This window comes from Oncorhynchus tshawytscha, linkage group LG31, assembly GCF_018296145.1.
Source record: "Oncorhynchus tshawytscha isolate Ot180627B linkage group LG31, Otsh_v2.0, whole genome shotgun sequence".
NCBI lineage: Eukaryota > Metazoa > Chordata > Actinopteri > Salmoniformes > Salmonidae > Oncorhynchus > Oncorhynchus tshawytscha.
This window is the reverse complement of record NC_056459.1, coordinates 17,591,486-17,607,219: the sequence shown is the minus strand read 5'-3', so window position 1 is coordinate 17,607,219 and position 15,734 is coordinate 17,591,486. Positions and strand designations below refer to the sequence as shown.

The window sequence follows — 15,734 nt, the reverse complement described above, 5'->3', positions numbered from 1 at the left end:
GGCTGGAATTTTCTAGCTCTACCCTTAGACTTGGCGATGATGATGTGTCCTCATGAGTGACAGAACACTGAGACAATCACGGTACAACACTACCACAGAAAACATGCATTTTGGAGCTGATTTACTAAAAAAAAAACAGAAAAGAGACCACGTTTCTATGCGGCTTTATTATCTCAATGATATATATTCTTTTACATTGTTTGCAAACTGATATGTGACGCGTATTTATGCCAAAATAACATGCAAAACAGAAAAGCCCCCCCCCCAAAAATGTTTTGGGGCCTCACCTTCCCTGAAATACGGGTCACCACTGGACATAACATAGTAAATCTAAATCCTGGACACTCAAATTAGTGTGACATGTTACATTTGGTATGGTTTCATGAGACAGAATGTTACTCAAGGCAAAAACGAAAGGAGGGTGGTTGGTCGGGGTGGATGGCTTGGCTATATAACACGAACATCTAACAACCCAAAGGTTGCGTGTTCAAATCTCATTTAGCATTTTAGCTAATTAGCCATTTTTTAACTACTTGCTACTTTGCAACTACTTAGCATGTTAGCTAACCCTAACCCTAAACGTAACCCATTTAACTAACCCTAACCTTAACCTTTTATACAAATTCCTTACCTTAACCCTAACCGAGCTATTGTTAGCCAGCTAGCTAAAGTTAGTGTTAGCCACCCAGCTAATGTTAATCGCATCAAATTGGAATTCGTAACAGCATACGTTTTTGCAAATTTGCTTCATATTGTACAGTTAGCAAATTCCTAACATATTGTACATTTTGCGGATTTGTAACCTATACAAATTGTTATTCGTAACATATCATTCAAAATGCATGATGGACATCCACAAATGAATACATAACATACAAAACCTAACATATCATACTAAATGGATTGTCCCAGATTTACATACACAATAATACGAAATGCTCTGAAACCAGGTTGCATTTTAGTGTGATCAGTTCTTATCAAATTACTTCACTAGAATGCAATGTTTGTTTTTACTATCAGTATTTCCCTTCATACCATAAGCCACAGATTTCAAAAGACATAAGTATTGCTTCTATTACTATACAGACTATTTCATTGGCTATTGTGTGATATGAGGTTGTTTGATTAGGGATAAAGACAGATGAACAATATGCTTTATAACAATACCAGTAAGCTCTCCCACCCATGATTGTATTTTACATATCTTTTAGTGTTGTTAATCTTATGAGAGGTCTTTTTAACTATATGTTTATGACAATACCAGTAAACTCCCATTACGCTCTTTTACAGTAGATTTGGCTCATAATATGAAATGTGGCTTTTGACAGCTAGTTCAACATATCAGTAGAACAGGTTGTGTGTGTTTGCTAACCCATAGCCCCTATCTCTTACCCCTAGTCCCTATCCCCTACCTCCTAGCTGCTACCCCTAGTCCCTACCCCCTAGGCCTAGCCCCTACTTCTAGATCGTACCACATACCTCCTACCCCTTTGCCCTACCCCATTCCCCTGTATCCTCTATCCCGTTCCACCTACCCTGTTTCCCCTACCCCCTAGCTCCTACCTTGTAGCCCCTACCTTGTAGCCCCTACTCCCTAGCTCCTACCCTCTAGGCCTTTTCCCCTACCCCTAGCTCCTACTCCTAGCCCCTACCCCCTACCTCCTCATTCCTACCCGTAGGACCTACCCCCTTTCTCCTACCCCGTAGCCCTACCCCATAGCCCCTACCCTGTATCCGTAACCCCTACTCATAGCCCCTATCCAATAGCCTCTACCCCATTCCCCATGTACCCCCTAACTCCTAGCCCCTACCCCCCAGCTCCTACCCTGTAGCCCTGAACCTGTAGCCCCTACTCCCTAGCTCCTACACATAGACCCTACTCCTAGTCCCTACCCACTAGCTTCTACCCCTACTCCCTAGCTTCTAGCCTCTCCCTCTAGCCCCTAACCCTAGCCCCCACCCCTTAGCTCCTAGGGGGGGGGGGGTCAAAGTACGGTACTTATCTATTGTTATTATATATTTTTAAACCTCCCCCCAATTTCGTGGTATCCAATTGGTAGTTACAGTCTTGTCCCATTGCTGTAACTCCCGTACGGACTTGGGAGAGGTGAAGGTTGAGAGCCACACTGCTTCTTGACACAATGCCCGCTTAACCTGGAAGCCAGCCACACCAATGTGTCTGAAGAAACACCGTACACCTGGCAACGGTGTCAGCGTGCATGCGCCCGGCCCACCACAGGAGTCGCTAGAGCGCGATGGGACAAGGAAATCTCGGCCTGCCAAACCCTATCCTAACCCGGATGCTGGGCCAATTGTGCACCGCCTCATCTCCCAGTCATGGCCAACTGTGATACAGCCTGGGATCGATGCAGTGCCTTAGACCACTGCGCCACTCAGGAGGTCCCCGCAAATTGATTTTAACAAACAATTGGTCCCCCAAAAAATGTGTCCCTCCGTTAAATTGCAAAATCCCAATGTGGCCCTCGAGCCAAAAAGTTTGCCCACCCCTTCCCTAGCCCCTACCCCTGGCTCCTACGCCTATCTCCTACACTCTGGCTCCTACCCCCTAGCTCCTACCCCTGGCTCCTACGCCTAACTCCTACCCCCTAGCTCCTACCCCTAGCTCCTACCTCTAGCTCCTACCCCTAGCTCCTACCTCTAGCTCCTACCCCTAGCTCCTACCCCCTAGCTCCTACCTCTAGCTTCTACTCCTAGAACGTACACCCTGGCATAGACCCTTCATTTGCTGAAGATCTGTTTGCAGACACATATTTTCAACATCTCTTGTTTCTTTTCAATACCAGTGTCCTTTTTTAAAAAGGTCAAATGTTTTTCTTTTTGAAAATTGGCATGTGGAACTGAACTAATGTTTGTTTTTTGCAGGGGTCTGTGTGTATTGTTTGTCTTTGTGTGGCTTATCAAGCTAGCTTGTCTTATCTGTGCATGGATTTCTTCACACATTTCCATACACCCACTATAAATGTTTTGTCTATGGTAGGCTCGGATCTGTTTCCTTGTTCAGATTACATCATAATGTTACAAAACCAGTTGTCACATCTTCAGCAAACAGATAGTATTAACCCATTTGTCTCTCTGTAAGTCAGTTAAAATAGAAAGTCATATAATATAAGCATTCATAAAACAAATGTAATGCTTTATAACTTGTTATAATGATGTAGAAGACTTTATAAAGTCTTACAAAAACCTCTTGTCTGTTCCAGTGGTGGGGTGCAGACAGCAGTTGGACCCTGGGCCGTGTTGGACCCTGGGCCGTGTTGGACCCTGGGCCGTGCCCAGTTCTGGTACGGAGGTTGCCAGGGCAACGGAAATCAGTTTGAGTCGGAAGCCAGGTGCAGGAGCACCTGCGTCCGCACGTAACAGACAGTTGTGCTTTGTTGAAAGAGAGTTGGGCCGTGTGCAAAGCCTGCACATTTCCCAATGTTGATGTCAGAGGGATGCACTGAGGATATGGGCTCCTATCTATCTATGGCTGCATCCCAACTCTCCCAAGGATGTGGAGTGTGTAAGTGCATACTTTGGGATAAGGGTGGAGAATCGGGACACAGCCTCTCTATCAGTTACAGTTTGACCAAAGATCAGGTGAACGACAGCACTGCTACACTGATGCTCCAGAGAGGACCTGTATACTCTATTTCTCTATTGTGTTCTTTATGTAGTCTGTGAACTACCCCCTGTACTGTATAAATATTCAACCTCTTTATATTTTTTATATTTTCACACACCCTTGTTTTTACTCATTGTGTTGCTTCAAATAATTGTCCATTAAAAGACACCTTAACTTCCAAACCAAAAACACTGAACACATTCTCACAGGTCAGGAGTCTCATAGAAATATTTAAAAAAAGAAATAGAAATATAATTTTATGTTGAAATCTTGACTAAGTTCAGTACACATCTTTAGCTAACAATCTGAATGTAATATTGCGTTAGACCTTCAGAAATCTATAGAACACATTAAGTACATACTTCTATTTTCTTTTGAACAAAATATCATGTTAACCTGTTTTACTGTAAATTGTCAAATATATATATTTACATTATACAACAAAAGCAAAGAAGGAAATGTGAAACTCAAACAGAATGAACGTAGCTGTTTGTTTGAATAAATATATAATAAAATATACACAAAATATAGAATGCCCGAATCATAAGAGCCTTCAATAAATATCATATGTACAGATAAGACCTACACAGATTATACGATTAACAGTTGTGGTCGATAGTGCAAGCCTACAGTTAAAGGCAAAGTCTGGAAGATTCCTTGCTTCTCAATGCAAATTTGAATAATGATATGCAAATGCCTTATGAGCTTAGTTCAACAGTCTCACCCTGTCACAAAAATAAACTATATTACTCTATTGTTCATGTATTTGTTGTCTATTCAAACAAACATTGTATAGCTTCAAAATATGTTTAAAACTACCATGTCAGTGAATTTGAGAGTGGTTCCATTTCCTCAGTCTCATTGCTCAGCTTACCAAAGAGAGTGGTAATGTCAGGCTGTTGTTTCGGCATTTAAACATGACACACTAATAAGTTCTTTCTTCAGTGCAGTAGTCCGTCTGTGATATCTCTGTGTTAAGCAGAGACAGGTGTGGTGGTGTTACTCTCAATTTCAGCTGCTACAGCATCAGGGTTGTACCTGTACTTGTATCCATAGGGCCGTAGATGATAGGTGAAGTATTCCAGCGTGTACATCTCTACAGGGTAGATGTAGTGAAATGATACGATGTGATCTGAACAACATTCTGGGCCCTGGGGGAAAGAAGAACGACAGTCTGACTAAGTATATTAATAGTCGTTTAGGTAGTATGCCAAATGCTTTATTAAGCCTGTATAAAACATTATACAAGTGTTTATATAAGGCCCTGCGATAGACATCAAGCTGCCTCACGATACAGAAACAAGATATAGGCTCTTGTCTTATGAGCCTTTCCTGCTCGCACAAATTTTGGCTACTTACCTATAAGTACAAAGCCATGAGTAAATATTTTCTTTAGCTACTCATAAGCCATAATCATGACACACTGAATTCTAATCCCAAAGCATCTATGACACCTTTCACAATACATTACACGCAATACATTTCTTGGTAGCTGTTTAGATACCACTACAGTCAGAGGCTGGCACCAAGATAGCATTGAATGAGCTGTATTCCGTCATAAGCAAACAAGAAAACGCTCACTCAGAGACGGCGCTCCTCGTAGCCAGGGACTTTAATGCAGGGAAACTTAAATCAGTTTTACCTCATTTCTATCAACATATTAAATGTGCAACCAGAGGGAAAAGAACTCTAGACCACTTTTACTCCACACACCGAGATGCATAGAAAGCTCGCCCTCCATTTGGCAAATCTGACCATAATTCTATCCTCCTGATTCCTGCTTACAAGCAAAAAATAAAGCAGGAAGCACCAGTGACTAGATCAATAAAAAAGTGGTCAGATGAAGCAGATGCTAAGTTACAGGACTGTTTTGCTAGTACAGACTGGAATGTGTTCCGGGATTCCTCCAATGGCATTGAGGAGTACACCACATCTGTCATTGGCTTCATCAATAAGTGCATCGATAACGTGGGTACGACAGTGACCGTACATACCCCAACCAGAAACCATGGATTACAGGCAGCATCCACACTGAGCTAAAGGGCTAGAGCTGCCGCTTTCAAGGAGCGGGACTCTAACACGGAAGCTTATAAGAAATCTCGCTATGCACTCCGACGAACCATCAAACAGGCAAAGCATCAATACAGGACTAAGATCGAGTCGTACTACACCGGCTCTGATGCTCGTCGGATGTGGCAGGGCCATTACAGACTACAAAGAGAAGCCCAGCCTAGAGCTGCCCAGTGACACGAGCCAACCGGACGAGCTAAACAACTTGATACTCCGAGGCAAATAACACTGAAACATGCATGAGAGCACCATCTGTACCGGAAGACTGATCACACTCTCCGCAGCCGATGTAAGACCTTTAGACAGGTCAACATTCACAGGGCCGCAGGGCCAGACGGATTACCAGGACGTGTACTGCGAGCATGCACTGACCAACTGGCAAGTGTCTTCACTGACATTTTCAACCTCTGTCCGAGTCTGTAATACCAACATGTTGTCACACCCTGACCATTGAAAGCCCTTGGATTCTCTATAGTGGTTTAGGTCAGGGTGTGACTAGGGGGGTGTTCTAGAATGTGTATTTCAATGTTGGTGGTTTTGTATGGTTCCCAATGAGAGGCAGCTGGTAATCATTGCCTCTAAATGGGGATCATATTTAGGAAGCCCTATCTCCCACCTGCTTTTTGGGATATTGTTTGTGTTTGTGTGTTTGGGCACTACGTCTTCACGTTCTTTGTAAGTTTTGTGGTTTTGTTTCTAGTTTCACTTTGTATTAAAAAGATGTGGAACTCAATGGACGCTGCTTGCTGCGCCTTGGTCTGCTCATTTTGAAGTTCGTGACACATGTTTTAAGCAGACTACCATAGTGCCTGTGCCCAAGAACACTAAGGTAACCTGCCTAAATGACTACCGACCCGTAGCACTCACGTCTGTAGCCATGAAGTGCTGTGAAAGGCTGGTCATGGCTCACATCAACACCATCATCCCAGGAACCCTAGACCCACTCCAATTTGCATACCGCCCTAACAGATCCACAGATGATGCCGTCTCTATTGGACTCCATACTGCCCTTTCCCACCTGGACAAAAGGAACACCTATGTGAGAATGCTGTACATTGACTACAGCTCAGCATTCAACACCATATTGCCCTCAAAGCTCATCAATAAGCTAAGGACCCTGGGACTAAACACCTCCCTCTGCAACTGGATCTTGGACTTCCTGACGGGCCGCCCACAAGTGGTAAGGGTAGGTAACAACACATCCACCACGCTGATCAACACAGGGGCCCCTCAGGGGTGCGTGCTCAGACCCCTCCTGTACTCCATGTTCACTCATGACTTCACGGCCAGGCACGACTCCAACACCATCATTAAGTTTGCAGATGACACAACAGTGGAAGGCCTGATCACAGACAACAACGAGACAAACTATAGGGAGGAGGTCAGAGACCTGGCCTTGTGGTGCAAAAACCTCTCACTCAACATGATCAAGACAAAGGAGATGATTGTGGACTACAGGAAAAAGAGGACAGAGCACGCCCCCATTCTCATTGACGGGGCAGCAGTGGAGCAGGTTGAGAGCTTCAAGTTCCTTGGTGTCCACATCACCACCAAACTGGTCCAAGCACACCATGACAGTCGTAAAGCGGGCACGACAAAACCTATTCCCCCTCAGGAGATTGAAAAGATTTGGCATGGGTCCTCAGATCCTCAAAAGGTTCTACAGCTGCACCATCAAGGGAATGGTTGCATCACTGAATGGTATGGCAACTGCTCGGCCTCCGACCGCAAGGCACTACAGAGGGTAGTGCGAACGGCCCAGTACATCACTGGGGCCAAGCTTCCTGTCATCCAGGACCTCTATACCAGGCGGTGTCAGAGGAAGGCCCTGAAAATTGTCAAGGACTCCAGCCACCCTAGTCATAGACTGTTCTCTCTGCTATCGCACGGCAAGTGGTACCGGAGTGCCAAGTCTAGGTCCAAGAGGCTTCTAAACAGCTTCTACCCCCAAGCCATAAGACTCCTGAACATCTAATCAAAGGGCTACCCAGACTATTCACATTGCCCCCCCCCCCTCCCCTCCCCTGTCCACACCACTCTCTGTTGTCATCTATGCATACTCACTTTAATTAACTCTACCTACATGTACATTCTACCTGAACTAACCGGTGCATCCGCACATTGACTCTGTACCGGCACCCCCCTGTGTATGTTTATTTTTTACTGCTCCTCTTTAATTACTTGTTACTTTTATCTCTTATTTTTAATCTGTATTTTTTTTAAACTGCACTGTCGGTTAGGGGTTCGTAATTAAGCAATTCACTGTAAGGTCTACACCTGTTGTATTCGGCACATGTGACTAATAAAATTAGATTTGATTAGATTACGCATGGAGACAGCATCACACTCACATACAGACCTGAAAATATAACTGAATAGAGTGATATGTATGATCATACTTGATGAAAGTGTCCACTTCATTAGGGTTAGGCTATGCTTACCTCTCTTGGTTTGTGGTGGTCGTATAAGAGATACCAGGGCAGTTTTCTGGGTGGCTCTTTGACCAGGTACTTGTGTGGTGGGTAGGGATGAAACGTCTGCCTTCCCTTCACATCTCTGGAGTCCCCGGGCTCCACACCCATAGTCTCCATACACTTCCCTAGAGCCATGTCTTCTATGGTGGAGAAGTGGGAACATTTCCCAGTGTCGAATCCCTTGATGAACCTTCTGACGGCTTCTTTACTGAGGACATAGCCGGCTCCACCACTCATGTAACCCTGCTGGACGAACGGGCGGAACCTTCTCCCAAAGTATACAGGCTTCTCCGGGTCCTGTTTAGACAATGTGTGTCGGAGGTTCTCGATGACCACGAACGTGTCATCGTCGGCTTTGAGGACCCAGTCGTAGTCGTTGCGGTGGTGTTGGTAGATGTACTGGAAGGCTCTGATGGTCTTCCAGTAGAGCTGGTCTCGTCCCTCAGTTACGTTGAGCCCCACCGTGGGGAATTCTGTCTCCACTGAGCTCATGTAGAGGACTTTGTTGCATCGTTTGCCCCAGGTGGCCCGGATGTGTTTGGTTCTGGACTCCAGGTTCTTAGGCCCAGTCATGATCCAACATAGTACTCGTACATTTTGGGACAGGCTGGCTGCAACACTCCTGTCCTCATCTGAAAGAGATCATTTAAAAATTATGAATAAAAAGTGTGGTCAATTAGCACATGGTGTCCCAAACTTGGTCCTGGGGTGCGTGCTTAGACACCTCCTGTACTCCCTGTTCGCCCACGTCTGCGTGGCCGTGCACAATTTCAACACCATCATTAAGTTTGCCGACGACACAACGGTGATTGGCCTGATCGCCGACGACGATGAGTCAGCCTACAGGGAAGAGGTCAGAGACCTAGCAGTGTGGTGCCAGGACAACAACCTCTCCCTCAACATCAGCAAGACAAAGGAGCTGATCGTGGACTACAGGAAACAAAGGACCAAGCCCGCACCCATCCACATCGACAGGGCTGTAGTGGAGCAGGTCGAGAGCTTCACGTTCCTCTGTGTCCACATCACTAAGGAATTATCATGGTTCACACACACCAACACAGTCATGAAGAGAGCATGACAACACCTCTTCCCCCTCAGGAGGCTAAAAAGATTTAGCATGGGCCCTCAGAACCTCTAAAATGTATACAGCTGCACCATTGAGATCATCTTGACGGGCTGCATCACGACTTGGTATGGCAACTGCTTGGCATCTGACCCCAAGGCGCTACAGAGGGTAGTGTGTACGGCCCAGTACATCACTGAGGCCGAGCTCCTTGCCATCCAGGACCTCTGTACCAGGTGGTGTCAGAGGAAGGCCCTACAAAGTTCTGTTCTATCTGCTACTGCATGGCAAGCTGTACTGATGCACCAAGTCTGAAAGCAACAGGTTCCTGAACAGCTTTTCAAATCAAATGTTATTTGTCACATACACATGGTTAGCAGATGTTAATGCGAGTGTAGCGAAATTATTGTGCTTCTAGTTCTGATCATGCAGTAATATCTAACAAGTAATCTAACAATTTCACAACAACAACCTTATACACACAAGTGTAAAGGAATGAATAAGAATATGTACATAACAAATATTTGAATGAGCGATGGCCGAACGGCATAGACAAGATGCAGTAGATGGTATAGAGTACAGTATATACATATGAGATGAGTAATGTAGGGTATGTAAACATTATATAAAGTGGCATTGTTTAAAGTGGCTAGTGATACATTTATTACATCATTTTTCCATTATTAAAGTGGCTAGAGATGAGTCGGTGTGTTGGCAACAGCCACTCAATGTTAGTGATGGCTGTTTAACAGTCTGATGGCCTTGAGATAGAGACTGAAAAACAGCTTCTCGGTCTCCACTTTGATGCACCTGTACTGACCTCGCCTTCTGCACGATAGCGGGGTGAACAGGCAGTGGCTCGGGTGGTTGTTGTCCTTGATGATCTTTTTGGCAGTCCTGTGACATCGGGTGGTGTAGGTGTCCTGGAGGGCAGGTAGTTTGCCTCCGGTGATGCATTGTGCAGACCTCACTACCCCCTGGAGAGCCTTGCGGTTGTGGGCGGAGCAGTTGCCGTACCAGGCGATGATGTAGCCCAACAGGATGCTCTCGATTGTGTATCTGTAAAAGTTTGAGTGTTTTTGGTGACAAGCCGAATTTCTTCAGCCTCCTGAGGTTGAAGAAGCGCTGCTTCGCCTTCTTCACCACGCTGTCTGTGTGGGTGGACGATTTAAGTTTGTCCGTGATGTGTACACTTTATATGCGTCGCGGAAGTTAAAATAACAATGATTCAGGGTTTTGCCAGCCCGGGTCACGCATTTGATATGCTGATAAAATTTTGTGAGCCTTGTTTTCAGATTAGCCCCAGCTACAATAAATGCAGCCTCAGGATATGTGGTTTCCAGTTTACATAGAGTTTAATGTAGTACTTTCAGGGCCGTCGATGTGTCTGACTGGGGGAGATGTACACGACTGTGATTATAATCGAAGAGAATTCTCTTGGTAGATATTGTGGTCGGCATTTGATTGAGAGGAATTCTAAGTCGGGTGAACAAAAGGACTTGAGTTCCTGTATGTTGTTATGATCACACCATGTCTCGTTAATCATAAGGCATACACCCCGCCCTTCTTCTTACCAGAGAGATGCTTGTTTCTGTCGGCGCGATGCGTGAAGAAACCAGGTGGCTGTACCGACTCTGATAACGTATCCCGAGTGAGCCATGTTTCTGTGATACAGAGAATGTTACAATCTCTGATGTCTCTCTGGAAGGCAACCCTTGCTCGAATTTCATCTACCTTGTTGTCAAGAGACTGGACGTTGGCTAGTAGTATACTCGGGAGCGGTGTGCCTGTCTATGGAGCCTCACCAGAAGACCGCTCCGTCTGGCCCCTCTGCGGCGCCGTTGTTTTGGGTCACCGGCTGGGATCCGATCCATTGTCCTGGTTGGTGGACCAAACAGAGGATCCGCTTCGGGAAAGTCGTATTCCTGGTCGTAATGTTGGGGAGTTGACGTTGCTCTTATATCCAATAGTTCCTCCCGACTGTATGTAATAAAACCTAATATTTCCTGGGGTAACAATGTAAGAAATAACACATCAAAAAACTATATACTGCATAGTTTCCTAGGAACGCGAAGCGAGGCGGCTATCTCTGTCGGCGCCGGAAGGAAGACTGCTAAATATCCGATAGGCTAAGGTACAGGCAGAGAATTTTAAAATACGTTTTTAGTGAGGCAGGCAAAAACTATCATACACGGGAGGATTAAATTACGGGGGAAACAGAGCTCCGAATAGAAGTGTGTCACACAAAAAAAACAATACCTCACAATGATGGGGTGCCTCGAACTGAACTAAATAGTGTGATAATGACATACAGGTGTGTAAACAGGTGATCAGAATTCAGGTGATTGGGATCTGGAGAGTGAGCTGCGTTCAGGGGATATATGTGTTTGAGCATATCATGAAACAAGGTGAGATCCAGATGCAGACACAAGAGGCAGATTGTTGGAGCTTTACAGTGTTTATTAATCCAAAAGGATTAGGCAAGAGAATGGTTGTAGACAGGCAAAAGGTCAAATCCAGATCAGAGTCCAGGAGGTAAAGAGTGGCAGACAGGCTCGTGGTTAAGGCAGGCAGAATGGTCAGGCAGGCGGGTACAAAGTCCAGAAAGAGGTAAGGGTCAAAACCTGGAGGACTAGAAAAAAGAGAAATGCAAATAGCACGAGAACAGGAAAAATGCTGGTTGACTTGGAAACACAAGACGAACTGGCACAGAGAGACCGGAAACAGGGATAAATACACTGGGGAAAATCAACGACACCTGGAGGGGGTGAAGACAATCACAAGGACAGGTGAAACAGATCAGGGCGTGACAGAGCATGTGAGTTGGAAGCAGACATTACAGCTGTTACTGTTAATGATCTATCTTCTTGACTAGTTACTTCATCCTTACCTATATGTACATTCTGTACAATGACAATCTAAATTATTCTGTGTGTTCAACTTTGTGGCAACAGTTTGGGTAAGGCCCTTTCCTGTTTCAGCATGACATTGCCCCCGTGAACAAAGCAAGATCCATACAGAAATGGTTTGTTGAGACCGGTGTGGAAGAACTTGACTGGCCTGAACAGAGCCCTGACCTCAACTCCATCTTACACCTATGGGATAAATTGGAACGCCGACTGTAAACCAGGCCTAATCGCCCAACATCAGTGCCCGACCTCACTAATTCTCTTGTGGCTTAATGGAAGCAAGTCTCCACAGCAATATTCCAACATTTAGCGGTTTCCTTCCTCTCTGGCAACTGAGTTAGGAAGGACGCCTGTATCTTTGTAGTGACTGGGTGTATTGATACGACCATCCAAAGTGTAATTAATAAGTTCCCAATGCTCAAAGGGATATTCAATGTCAGATTTTAGTTTTTACCCATCTACCAATAGGTGGGTTTTCCTTCTTTGATAGGCATTGGAAAACCTCACCGGCCTTTGTGGTTGAATCTATGTTTGAACTTCACTGCTCGACTGAGGTACCAAAAATCATGTCAAACACATTGCACACAGAGTGAGTCCATGAATTTATTTTGTGACTTCTTAAGCACATTTAAACTTTTCAAGACATTTCAGCTTTTCATTTTGTATACATTTGTAAAAATGTCTAAAAGCATAATTCCACTGTGATATTATGGGGTATTGTGTGTAGGGCAGTGACACAAAATCTCAATTTAATCCGTTTTAAATCAGGCAGTAACACAACAAAATGTGGAAAAAGGTCAAGGGGTTTGAATACTTTCTGAAGGCTCTGTATTTGAATCAGCTGTGTAGTGATAGGGCACCAACGTTTTTTTGTTGGGGGGCCAGGACCGAGTTTGGGAAACTGTACTTTATCCAAAGTATTTGGTTGTCATTGAAACAACTGCATATGGCCTATGCAGGAATCAAACCCCGAACAGTAGTGTTCTCAGCACTATGCTCAAATCCACTGGCATCTTGGAACCAGAATTCTTTCAGGAATCACAGATGTTAGAAGATTCTCTCACACACAAAAAAAGCTTTCTACTTAGACCTTACATCGTCATAGCAAGTGGAGAAAACCTCTAAACGCATTTGTTTACATTACATTCGTTTTTGATGAGTAACATTTTACTACAATATTGGGATTAAGAAAGCCACAAATAAAATGCAGTGAATGGATATTCAGAAGTCAATTACCTGAGTGTATGTGTCTTGGAACCCTTTTGTCATTATGAACTCCACTGGAGTTACCCAGTGAGAAAACAGCTGGTTTTGCAGTGCTGGTGTCTGAGTAAACAAAGTATTGAATAGACAGAAATCCTATACACAGCCCAGACACAAAGGGTACCAGTGAAAGAGTGATCATAATTCCCCTCTTTCAGACCAAACCCTGTGAGTGATACAAAAAAATAAGTGAGTTAAGGGCAGGTGAACAAACACTTGTTACTTCCAACCTGTCAAAAATAATTTGCAAATATGCTATATACAGTATACAACTGACGTTGTTTGTGCTATCATGTTCAAGATCACTTTACAAGCGGGGATGCATTTAAAAAAAGGATTGTAATAATGACTCTCAATCAAAGTTTACTGTTACTTTTAAAGTTACAATAACACATTTTGCAACATTTTGATATTCAAATATTTTGATATGATCGTTGTTCATTTTTACTGGAAGAAAACGGGCTTACCTGTTCACACAAAAATGTTTAACACAAATATTCTCCTCTGATTGTGGATAACGCATAGAAGCATGGATTGACAAGAGTAAGAGCACATAGCGGTGGGAGTGAGTTTTATAGGCAGGTGAACTCATGGTTTATCAGGTACCTCCTATACTCATGCATGGGATGTTACCAAGCAGTTTGTCTTAATTTTGCCATGTCTGATCATATCCACTGATACAAATGGTATCCGTATTTGTTGTTTAAATTCGGATATTGAACGAACGGTATACGGATCGTGCTTTCATCCATTTACCTGCAATCACAAGAATGTTCTACGAAACAAAAATCGATTTAGTCAGTGTCGCCCCTATTTTTTTCTCTTTATCTTTGGGGGAGGGAACTCAAATAAAAATGTCCTGTTTTTATAAATAACAACTTTGTAACAGTTCTATAACATGTTCATAACCACTCTTTATAATACTTGTCTCAGGTTACGATGGACATTGAGAATCCTCTGACTGATTTGTTTTTTTTGTCATTTAGGCTACTGCTTAGTGCTGCAATGCATATATCATTTGGTTCAAGTCATTTCCAATAACTGGAACATATGAAATTCACGTGAATAACTTTCTACAAAGGTATTTGCTTTCACCTGCTTGCTTTCACATTTGTCACGAAAGGACTTGTGAACGGGACGTTTAGCTTGAAACCTGAAAGTTGTGAGTTCGAGCCAGCAATCACAGATTCGTATAGCTTGTTTAGTTAACATTCACCTGTCATACAATCAGCCACCAAATTGTCTTTGAAGGAAAGTCAAGTAGCTAACCGTCATACATAGTTGGCTAGCGATCTTACTAGATTTATTTGTTTTTGCGTGTTTCTCTTGCCAACAACTTCATGGCGAATCCTTCCCATGTATCAAGAGTTTTCTCTTTGTACAAGAGGATTCTACTGTTGCACCGGTTCCTGCCCATTGATTTGAGAGCGCTGGGAGACCAGTATGTCAAAGATGAATTCAGAAGGAACAAAACGGCGGCGCCCGAGGAGGTCACTGTCTTCATGAGGGAATGGGGGGTAAGTTGGCAACACTACAGAACTGCTTGTCATTGCATGTGCACGGTCAATAGATATACATGTGTTGCTAATAAATCAATTGATAAGCACGTACGTATACTTATGGCCATGCTAGTTATTGCCTTGAATAGAGGATATTTGAAGGGACAGGAGATTTAACAAATATCGTTGGTCACTATTTTCTAGAAGAACATGTGCCGTTTAATCCCTCGCCGCACGATGGCGGTGTTTACCATAATTCCAGAGCCTAGACAATATCTCTGCATCTCTGAATCAAGATTTAATCACAGCACAATGAACATATGTTATCTATCATCAGTATTGTAGTACATGCAGCGTATCTATTAAGCCCACGTCAATCTTTGTGTTCAACCCATTTATCTGGTTGTTATATCCATGACCGTTTTTATTTTAAGCCATTCAGATGTTTTATTATTAGGTTATTGACAGCTGTGTAAGTACCCACTAGTGACCACTTTCAAAGCTGTAAAAAAACGTTGGTGTTGAGGTGACCCCCAGATAAACACATTTTTCAGATATGTTTTGTATCTTCTCTGATCATACTTTATGTACAATTAAATTATGCATGTGCATATATATGCACAGGATAGCACATGTCATGGGCATTAATGACTATTTCTTACCAATTGAAAATATTTTTCATCCTAGTTATTGAGCCTGTATGTCACAGTCACACAATAGCAGCATCATTTGGTTAACTTCTACACGATAATAGATTTCAGGCATTCACAGCTTACATTTTGAAATGCATTTAGTTTTATTTTACTGTTAAATGAACCTTTTATTGTTATA

At 43.5% G+C, this 15,734-nt stretch overlaps 1 protein-coding gene across 1 annotated transcript; it reads right to left on the bottom strand.

Annotated features, from left to right (window-relative positions):
* Positions 1 to 2,161: 2,161 nt before the first annotated feature.
* LOC112229608 (glycoprotein-N-acetylgalactosamine 3-beta-galactosyltransferase 1) lies at positions 2,162 to 14,177 on the bottom strand. Its single transcript, XM_024395543.2, has 4 exons — positions 13,872 to 14,177; positions 13,378 to 13,570; positions 8,137 to 8,801; positions 2,162 to 4,776 (listed from the first exon to the last, which is right to left on the bottom strand). Exons 2-4 carry the CDS (start codon positions 13,544 to 13,546, stop codon positions 4,600 to 4,602), a joined length of 1,011 nt encoding a protein of 336 aa, XP_024251311.1. The 5' UTR covers positions 13,547 to 13,570; positions 13,872 to 14,177; the 3' UTR covers positions 2,162 to 4,599.
* Positions 14,178 to 15,734: the final 1,557 nt, after the last annotated feature.